The sequence below is a fragment of the Megalobrama amblycephala genome, linkage group LG7 (assembly GCF_018812025.1).
Source record: "Megalobrama amblycephala isolate DHTTF-2021 linkage group LG7, ASM1881202v1, whole genome shotgun sequence".
In the NCBI taxonomy this organism is placed as follows: Eukaryota; Metazoa; Chordata; class Actinopteri; order Cypriniformes; family Xenocyprididae; genus Megalobrama; species Megalobrama amblycephala.
The window spans coordinates 16,295,087-16,306,020 of NC_063050.1; the positions used below are offsets into that span (position 1 = coordinate 16,295,087).

Genomic DNA, 10,934 nt, shown 5'->3' on the forward strand with positions numbered 1-10,934 from the left:
GAAAGCCACAATTGTAATTCTCATATTGTTTGAATTCTTCAGAATTAAGTGATATTTGGCTAATTGTGATGGTATAAGTGCATATGCTAACAATGAGTAGTGTGATTGCAGGGTTGCCAACTTGATTACCTGGTTGGAGTGAGACTTTCTTTACGCTTATTACTCACATGTATATGATAGTAGTATTCTCTTTAAATGTAACAGCACAACCTAATCAGACCCTACAATGTAGAAGAATATTAAGTAATAAACAAATATTCTCCGAAAACATTGGACATTATACAATATTTTCAGTATTATATTCAGTAATGTACAATTAAACCTCAATAGACTTTAATTTTCTCTCACGTTAAATCTCTCGTGCTCCTAAAGGCTTATGTTGACAAAGTAGTAGCAGCAGATAAATACAGATATAGAAAAAAACTCCTAACTTTGTATCACTAAAATGAAATTGGAAGCCAAGCTTAGAGACTCTCATGACCACAACATTGACGTCTTCACTTCTAGAGGTCAAGAAGCTCTCAATCAAAAACTCAGTAGCCAATGAGAACACACCGCTGCTAGCCCAGCCCCTGTGAGAGATATGAGCCAGAATGACGAATGAAAACTCAGTGTAAACTTCAGAAAACTCAGTGAAAACTCTGAATGTTCATTTGTAAGTACAGATCAGCAAAAGAAAGAGGAGAACACGCAGTGTATTAAAAATGTTTTCAAAAAATTTGCCTGTGATTTATTTTTTTCAGTTTCAAAGACATTTTAGCAAAGATGCGAGGAAAGGAAACGAGTGCTCCATGTGCTTCGGCTTCCCCATTACAAACGCACAACTCAGTGGACAACAAAATCTTTGCAATACGATAAATGGCTCCTACAAAAATTTTAATGTTAAGCATAATGTATTAATTAATAAAAGTGTTATCAAATATTGTGTAGTGCAGATCTATTGAGAAGGGACTAACACAACTGAAACCATATTCATACTATCAGTAAATTAGAGAATAACCAAACTCAAAAAAAATATGCCTTTTGAGACTAAGATAAATAAATGTCTTCATTACTTTGGAAGTTATGCTATCTCAAACTCTCAAGAAAAGTTTTGGTTGCTCAAAGCACATATTGTAGTTTACATAAATTTATTTTAAATAGATGTTCACACATCACAGATTCATTTTCAATACAATGAATCAGCACATAGGCTGTCTTACTTGGCTTCAATGTCGACTGTCAGGCTCTGATCATCCACAAAGTAGAATGACTTAGAAAGTTTTAAAATCACTTCAAATGTTGGAGGCACTATAAACCAAGCCAGAGAAAAGACACACAAACAAATAAATACATTCTTTTAGTTGACGCATTTACACAAAATGTTTTTTTTTGTTGACACACGTCTTACCATATTCTTTGACCTCAAAGTCAGCAGTAAATGTCTTCTGGGGAGTGTTTGTGTACCGAGTGACCACCTTCCAGACACCAAGACTGAAACAAAAACATTTGAAAACATTTAAACAAACTACAAATAAGCATTTTACAAGAGATCAAATTAATCTCATCACACAGATCACATATATGAGAATTAGTTGCGTTGTGTGTAGATAAATTCAAGAGTTGCTATCCTGAGATAGACATCATGAATAATTAAACAAAGTTCATTCAGGTTGAGCAAGTTCAGTCATCATAGTGTTTCACACATAAACACACCTGGAAACCTCAGAGATGCTGTATCTTCCAGACTGCATGCCTTTCACTGGATATATCTTTTCTGCTGAAACTGTGATACCCTTTGGATTCTGAAGAAACAGAGAAATCAGCATTAACACTGTGTCAGCTGAGATCATCAGTGCACTGATACACCAATCAAAACTCACTACAGCTGAAAAGTCATGAATGAATGTGTGTGTGTGTGTGTTGTTGTTTATTATATCAAGAAAATGCAATTACCCTGCCTCCTTGTTAAGGTTTTGGATGTCTGTTGCTACACATTTGGCCAATGTATTAAATATTAGGCATTGCTTATAATATTATTGTTATTTATATTTGTTTGTTTCTAAGAAATGTATTGTACTGTATGGCCAGAGATGTACAGTTATTGCTATGTGTGTGTGCCTGTTTATGAGGAGCAGAGCTGGACTGCAGCACACAGAAGTGTGTGTGGTTCTATGTGAGTGTGCTCAAGGACATGGAGAACTGTGGTTCTACTCCTAGAACCTTATAAGGACATCAGCCATCTTGGCTGAGTTTACTGGAGTCCAAGGACACAAAAGCCAGACAGCTTGCACCTGCGAGGCCTTGAGAAGTGTCTGGAACCTTTGGGAAAGTTACAACGTACGTCAATCAAGAAGATAACGTAACGTCTGTGATAAACAACACGAGTATAAAAGACTGATGAGCTGATTGCCTCTTTGGATACTGATACGTCAGTACCCCCGACGCCTAGAAGCCCAGAGCTGAGGACAAGAAACCCCAAGCTGAAGATGGGAAGCCCAGAGCTGACTACACCTTTGACTCAAGAGTGATTACTGTATTTTATACCTTTAATGATTAAGTTTTATTAGCCTTTACATTTTTGTTTATTATAAAAGAAAAGTAACCAATTAAAAGAAATTTAATTGATTACAAAAGCTGCCTACCTTAGCTTGATTTATAGTGTTTTAAGACTTTGAACAAGAACGTACCACAGAGGAGTCTTCTGACCAAATTGTAAGTAATTTAAAATGCTTATAATTTAGGCCAGACTCGACTTACTTTACCTAACCTGAGAATAATAAATAATAAGGTTAAAAGGTGTTAAGATCAAAATACACACCGCAAAACAGTGTGTACTAACATTGTGCTCTATTATAAGTGTGTACCATGATTTCCACCGTGATTGCAGAGTGACTGTGTGGTTTCATGTTGGGCGTCAGAGAGAAAATCCTGTAAAAAACTGCAAAAGAGATCAAAGCAAAAGTGGAAAATGAGTTCTGATGTTTCTTCCTCAGATTCAAACCCTGATACATGCAGCAGTCAGTTTATTAACGGGATGATGTCATGCTGATGTAATATGTTTAAAATGGACATATTTTTCCTACTTTTTAGTACTGAATCGTACCTGTGCTAGCAGGCGTGTAGATGGGCTTGTCTGTCTGTACAAATATATATCCAGACTGGAATGAGACCATTACCACTTTCTCCAGAGTGTGTGATGGAAATTGAGCTTGTAGATACACATACTGCTTCTCCAGAGGATCATTAGAGAAGAAGTTCTGATCATCAGGAATCTGCAGAACAATCAGTCAGCCTGAATTATATCTGATAATAGAATAATGAGAATGAAACATCACTGTAATTATGGAGCTCTCACCTTTATATCTGTAAGGATCTGATAATAGTTGTCTGCAGTCAGTATTACTGTTTTGAAGAGTATCTCCTGTTTCTTTGGGAAGTTCTTTACTGAGATCCTCACGTTCAGGTTTCCTCCAGAGTAATCCTGAGCCTCCACAAACACATTCTCTGAGGAACCCACTCTCAGCAAATTAGGAGCTGACAGAACAAACCTGAGGAGATCAAATCAGAGCATGATCCATGAAATGTTGCAGTGCATGTTGGGAGCCACCAATCAAAACTCATCCATGGCTCGCATCATACATTGCTGCATGAATAAAATATACAGCTGATTTGTCCTATTATTTTCATTATTTGTTCCTGTTTGCTTTTTTTTTTTTTTGGCTGTTGTTTTGGTTGTTTTTGTAGCCTGTTTTGTGATGTTCAGAGTTAAGGGGACTTCCTGAAAGCAGTTGATGTGACAAACCTAGGTATGTCTAAGGGTAAGTAGGTGGATAACTTCAACTTTCGGTTCCAAAAACCTGCTCCGGAGCAGCTCATGTTCCAGGGTTTGTTTACAGGTGCTGGTCATATAATTAGAATATCATCAAAAAGTTGATTTATTTCACTAATTCCATTCAAAAAATGAAACTTATATTTTATTAAATTAAATTAAATTAAATTATATTCATTCATTACACACAGACTGTTATATTTCAAATGTTTATGTCTTTTAAATTTTGATGATTATAACTGATAACTAATTTTTCTTTTGAAAATCCCAAATTCAGTATCTCAGAAAATTAGAATATTGTGAAAAGGTTCAATATTGAAGACACCTGGTGCCACACTCTAATCAGCTAATTAACTCAAAACACCTGCAAAGGCCTTTAAATGGTCTCTCAGTCTAGTTCTGTAGGCTACACAATCATGGGGAAGACTGCTGACTTGACAGTTGTCCAAAAGATGACCATTGACACCTTGCACAAGGAGGGAAAGACACAAAAGGTTATTGCAAAAGAGGCTGGCTGTTCACAGAGCTCTGTGTCCAAGCACATTAATAGAGAGGTGAAGGGAAGGAAAAGATGTGGTAGAAAAAAGTGTACAAGCAATAGGGATAACCGCACCCTGGAGAGGATTGTGAAACAAAACCCATTCAGAAATGTGGGGGAGATTCACAAAGAGTGGACTGCAGCTGGAGTCAGTGCTTCAAGAACCACTACGCACAGATGTATGCAAGACATGGGTTTCAGCTGTCGCATTCCTTGTGTCAAGCCACTCTTGAACAGCAGACAGCGTCAGAAGCATCTCGCCTGGGCTAAAGACAAAAAGGACTGCTGCTGAGTGGTCCAAAGTTATGTTCTCTGATGAAAGTAAATTTTGCATTTCCTTTGGAAATCAGGGTCCCAGAGTCTGGAGGAAGAGAGGAGAGGCACACAATCCACGTTGCTTGAGGTCCAGTGTAAAGTTTCTACAGTCAGTGATGGTTTGGGGTGCCATGTCATCTGCTGGTGTTGGTCCACTGTGTTTTCTGAGGTCCAAGGTCAACACAGCCGTATACCAGGAAGTTTTAGAGCACTTCATGCTTCCTGTTACTGACCAACTTTATGGAGATGCAGATTTCATTTTCCAACAGGACTTGGCACCTGCACACAGTGCCAAAGCTACCAGTACCTGGTTTAAGGACCATGGTATCCCTGTTCTTAATTGGCCAGCAAACTCGCCTGACCTTAACCCCATAGAAAATCAATGGGGTATTGTGAAGAGGAAGATGCGATATGCCAGACCCAACAATGCAGAAGAGCTGAAGGCCACTATCAGAGCAACCTGGGCTCTCATAACACCTGAACAGTGCCACAGACTGATCGACTCCATGCCACGCCGCACTGCTGCAGTAATTCACGCAAAAGGAGCCCCAACTAAGTATTGAGTGCTGTACATGCTCATACTTTTCATGTTCATACTTTTCAGTTGGCCAAGATTTCTAAAAATCCTTTCTTTGTATTGGTCTTAAGTAATATTCTAATTTTCTGAGATACTGAATTTGGGATTTTCCTTAGTTGTCAGTTATAATCATCAAAATTAAAAGAAATAAACATTTGTAATATATCAGTCTGTGTGTAATGAATGAATACAATATAAAAGTTTCACTTTTTGAATGGAATTAGTGAAATAAATCAACTTTTGATGATATTCTAATTATATGACCAGCACCTATACTTCAGAGGTGTTCAGCGCATACAAGACCTATTGATGTGGCTCTAGTGGGCGTGACAGATTGCGCACAATATTAAATATTATTAAAATTTACAGATATATAATATACAGTAATATATATAATATATACATAGTTCTGTCATGAATCTCTAGATGGCGCAGGCTGATGGTTCTACCATAAGCTGATAAGTACAGCGTTATCTACTTGGTCCATGTTGCAACTGCTGATGGCTGTTTACATTCACTATAGCAGTTTGCAGCACGAACATCTATAGATAATTAAACAGCTTTCTTGTGCTATATCACTGTGCATTTTGCATGGTCTGTTTTATCGGGTTCTTATGAAGTAGACACACACAAGGTTAATTCATGTGTCATGTTAACAGTCCTGTTTAATGCTCAGAGTGAATTCCTGCCCTTACGAAAAAGAAGTTTATTCAAGTGTGCTATTAGTATACCTTTTTTAAACTAAAAATAAGAAAGTATACTTTCAGTCTACTTTTTATAATACTTTATGTACTTCTGAGAAATATACTTAAAATTGCACTTAAATATACTTGACTTATACTGACAGAAAAGTCTAATTTGGCCCTACTTGGACTCAGTCTTTTGATCAAGATATACTTAAAAGTATATTTATAAAAGTATCGTATAAAAGTACATTGTTTGAAAATATTGATTTATAAAGAAAACAGATATATTCGGAAATTCTGAGCACCTGATTTTTTTGTGTAGGCTAGTCCACTGGTAGTGTACATAGTAATTTACTTCTATTCTATTTCACTCTTTCCTTGCCATTGACTGAATTTTCAGGCTACACGGTAGGAGGCACTGTTACGCATCTTCTGAAAGAGTACAGCATCTCTGGATCAAAACGCAGGAGAAGAAGCTGAAACAAGTGATAGAAAACTCACGCAAATATAAAATAAGGCGATCATCAAACATTAAACAGCATATAAATGAAAACTGCTATACTTGATAAAATGAACTTGAAGTATACTTCTTTTTTTGTAAGGGTGAGCATGTTATATGCTTATTGCATTTATGCAGCTCAGCAATGAGATGTAGTTGCATGAGGATACAGGGTTAAGCTTGCTGAACAAAGAGCGAAATTGGCTGGAAAGTGGGCCAGATTTACCAAAAGGAGCAAATTAGCATGAGAGCGCAATTCCACAAAAAAGGGAAGCGGCGAGAGAAGAAGGGAAATAAACTTGAGGTAAGCAGGTTTAAATTTTGCGCGTTATGTCGCGTTGATTTTTTATGTAGCATTTTTATGGCTGGTCAGTACATAGGTCGTAGCAGCAAACACACTGCATTGATCATGCTGAATTTCTGACACTGTCCGAAAATTATCGTAGGCTCTTTGGTCGCAAGACCAGGAAAACGTCCGTCTTTGAACCTCTCTCAACGTACAACATAGGACCGCCAAAAAATGTGCAGTGTATCCCGGGCTTTAGATGAAATCAACAGTAGATGAAAGACATTAAATCTCTCAAAATCTCAACCACGGAGGATTAAACAACTCCACAAACAGCATTACCAGCTTCACTTATTACTAACCACATTGACTTTATTTATATTAGAAATCTATAAAAGTTGTTATTGAGAATTAACAGGGGTTTAACTCTAATGTGTTTCATTCGAAGTCATCATAATGGTGATTAGTGTTTCCATTTGTTTTTTCTGGCTGCTGTGACAGTGTGTTTGTTGATCACATTTGCAGTAGCAAATGATCACCATCATGGTGACTTCATATGAAACTTTCCATCAGCGAATCTTTAGAATCAGGTGTCACCACTAATGGTCAATCATCACTTAAAGGGGCTCTATGTAGGAATGACACCCAGTGGTCGAAATAGGTACTGCAGTCCAAATTCAATATATTGTTTGCCCCAGCCCCTCGTTCAAAGACGCGGGTGGCCAACTTGAGGTCACGCAACAAGAGGGAGCACAATTCACAATGAAAGCTGTGGAGACTTACACACTGTAAGCTGATGAGTTGATTTATCTGTGTTTTATTATGCTGTTGTTCGTAGAGATTTTTAGACGAATGCAGAGGCTTTTTAAGTCAAGTAGAATCTGCAGTTCTCTGACCCAGTTTGTTTGCTGGTTTCCATGGCTGCAATACGCATGGCCAGCAGCCATATCACCCTGTAGCCCAAGACTGGTTGCCCACTGAAGCTAAGCAGGGCTGAGCCTGGTTAGTACCTGGATGGGAGGCCTCCTGGAAAAACCAGGTAGCTGCTGGAAGAGGTGTTAGTGAGGCCAGCAGGGGGTGCTCACCCTGTGGTCTGTGTGGGTCCTAACGCCCCAGTATAGTGACGGGGACACTGTACTGTAACAAGCACCGTCCTTCGGATGAGACGTTAAACCGAGGTCCTGACTCTCTGTGGTCATTAAAAATCCCATGGCACTTCTCGTAAAGAGTAGGGGTGTAACCCCGGTGTCCTGGCCAAATTCCCTCCATAGGCCCATACCAATCATGGCCTCCTAATAATCCCCATCCATTGAATTGGCTCTTTCACACTCTCTCTCCTCTCCACCTACAGCTGGTGTGTGGTGAGCGCACTGGCGCCGTTGTACTGTGGCTGCCGTCGCATCATCCAAGTGGATGCTGCACACTGGTGGTGGATGTGGAGAGACCCCTGATATGATTGTAAAGCGCTTTGGGTGTACAGTAGTACATAGGAAAGCGCTATATAAATGCCTCATTCATTCATTCATTCAATGTTTTCTGCCAACTGGCAACATGTGATGTCGAAATACTATTGGATATACTGGCAGCACATGGTTTCACACAGACCAAAACAAAGACAGACATTCCGACACGGAACGCACATTTCAAAGTAGAATGTCTGGCTGTAGCAATGTTTTTCTGAGAAACAAGCAGGTGAACTTAGCATGTTTCCTAAATATCTGCAAACATATTGGGGTATTTTTATAATCACTTAATTATCTCATTAACTTCAACACTGATTCAGTGTTATTTTAACACCCTGTAGTGTGGACACATATGTACACTGAGGGGTGTTCATTTAACACTGGGGATTTTGCTGTGTAACTCTATGAAAAATGGTGTGTTTAATACTCACAGCGGGTCACAAAGAGTGAGGAGGGGTGAGGAGAGAAGAACAACAGGCAGCCACAGAAGCTTGACGTCCATCTTGTCTGTGTCCTTTCCTGTGTGAATGTCTGTGAACCTGCAGCAGCTCAGATTTATACCCGCCCCCACCACCCCTCAAAGTTCAAACTGCTTCTCTCTCTCTCTCTCTCTCTATTTGTTTGCATTCATTTTATAAATAAATTGACACTTCAGTTCACCAATCTACAATCTAACCGTATAGCAAGTAATATTTATGTTTGACTGCCGTTAACTTTTCACATCCTTATGAGATCTTTACGAATCTCCAATGTGCTACACAAATAACTGGTTTTTATTTTCCTATATTTTATAAATCAAATATAAATTAAATCTGTTGAATTCCTTTAACAAATAGACTCTGAACAATTCGATTTGAAGAGTTAATAGCAGCCAAATTCAGATTTCTTGTAAATGACCTGCAAAAACCTGTTGTGTAAATTCAACCTTTGGTAAATTGGCTGCTGCTCTGTTGATCTTTGACAAGTCGAAAGAACTCTTGAACAGTAGCTATATAGCCATGAAAATATGCCAAAGATGTACATCACATGTGCTTTTGTGTAAATGAGGTTTAAATGCTCCAAATCAGCCCTGTGATGGATTGGCCATCCATACAGTTTTTCCCTGCCTTCAGCCCGAGATGCTAGTAATGGACTCCAGCAACCCTACAGGACAAGCAGTTTGGAGAACGGATGGATGTTTCAAAGTTCTTCATTCATAGTTGTAGTCTGTGGATGGGACATAGGACAAGAAAGTTAAGAGATTACTAAATAACCCTACCAGTACTTCTATCTGGAGACAATAGGCTATTGTACAACACTGGACGTTATTTAAAGGTGCAATATGTACGATTTTCTGTCCGCTAGAGGCCTATTCAAAACAAAGGCGTCGCTTGATGACGGCAAGTTTGAGCGTGGAATCTTGGGACATGTGGTCTCCACCTCACAGCCGGTGGAAAACAATTGCTAGACACACTGCAGTAAGATAGATCGTTTTTAGAATATCATATTAAATGCTGTATGGCTTGTGTTGATAAATGGCATGCAATTAATTTTAAAAGGTATTGTATGATGGAGAAAATGCTGTATTACTGTTACTAAAAATAAAGCTGCATCTGATTATGCTATGTTAACTACTTCACAAAATATTGTTTTTCTCTGAGGCATGGTAAAGCATGGTACTCGCAAAAAATCAAGAAAATTAGATTTAAACAATAAGACTAAACGTGTTGAGCTATAACAATAATTAGTTTTCTGTCTATAAATATATCAAAACAGTTGTTCCCTTGTCTATTAAAACATGTAAATATTAAAGCGTCTTTGGTGTTTCCATGGTTTCTACAAAATAAAACCGGAAACCGAGGGTAACGCGGTATGACGCAATTGCTGTGACTCCTCACCATAGACCTCTTTGGAGCAGACGTCACAATTACGTCACTTGCAGCTGCGCGCGCATAGTGGTTGCAGAAAAATAGCGGTAGCAATTGGAGGAAAATGTGCAAAATCCACAGAATAAGAGAAAAACGTTTTGTTGTGCCTCTGGATGTTGGAATCGGAATGCAAAAAATATAGTCTTCATTTTTAAAGAAAACCATCGTTGAAAACGTCCTTTGAAGCTAAACTGAGACGTTTCACAGACTGGACTGATGACACCTGCAAGGATTAGTCTACTATTAAAGCAGGAATTTGAAGTAAACAGTAATGCTGCGTTCACACCGAACGCGTCTGGGGCGTCAAATTCGCGCCAGACGCGTCTAGTTGGACGCTTGAACATTTTGAAGTCAGACGCTTCAGACGCGCGTAAAATTCGCTCAATTCGCGCGTCTAAACAAAGTGTGTTCAGACGCGAATTTGCGTCATGGGAGGGGCTTTCATCTCTTTCTGCACAGATCCTCTGAATAAACACATAAGGTGCGTCCCAATTCGCGTACTTGTGCACTATTCTATGACGTTTTTAAGTAAAATAGTGCAGTAGTGCGTTCACACTGAAAATTCCAAAAAGAAAAAGTGCACTTTAAATACCCGGATGGTGCACTAAATTAACGGAAAAAACGAAGTGTGGAATGTTGGACACTTCGTGCACTCAACTGTCGCAGCTTTAATTACGTAGCAGAGGGGAAGGGAGGATCGGACTCCGTTGTTAAATGACAAAATAACCTCATACAATTCACGCACTACATGGATGAGTGCATAGTGCACAAGTACATAGTGTATAAGTGCATAGTGTATAGTGCGTCATTTGGGACGCAACTATAATCTCGTCAGTTGGAAACCTGCTCGGC

General features: G+C 38.8%; 1 protein-coding gene across 1 annotated transcript in view; it reads right to left on the bottom strand.

The window, feature by feature from the left end:
* LOC125271856 (complement C3-like) overlaps positions 1–9,397 on the bottom strand; it is a 34,539-nt gene extending 25,142 nt beyond the window's left edge. The window contains exons 1-7 of the mRNA XM_048196132.1: positions 8,607–9,397; positions 3,338–3,530; positions 3,086–3,254; positions 2,847–2,920; positions 1,696–1,784; positions 1,391–1,473; positions 1,203–1,290 (exon numbers count right to left, since the gene is read on the bottom strand). Of these exons, the coding sequence (XP_048052089.1) occupies positions 1,203–1,290; positions 1,391–1,473; positions 1,696–1,784; positions 2,847–2,920; positions 3,086–3,254; positions 3,338–3,530; positions 8,607–8,677 (767 nt within the window). The 5' untranslated portion in view covers positions 8,678–9,397. The remainder of the gene's footprint in view (positions 1–1,202; positions 1,291–1,390; positions 1,474–1,695; positions 1,785–2,846; positions 2,921–3,085; positions 3,255–3,337; positions 3,531–8,606) is intronic.
* Between the last annotated feature and the right edge of the window lie 1,537 nt (positions 9,398–10,934).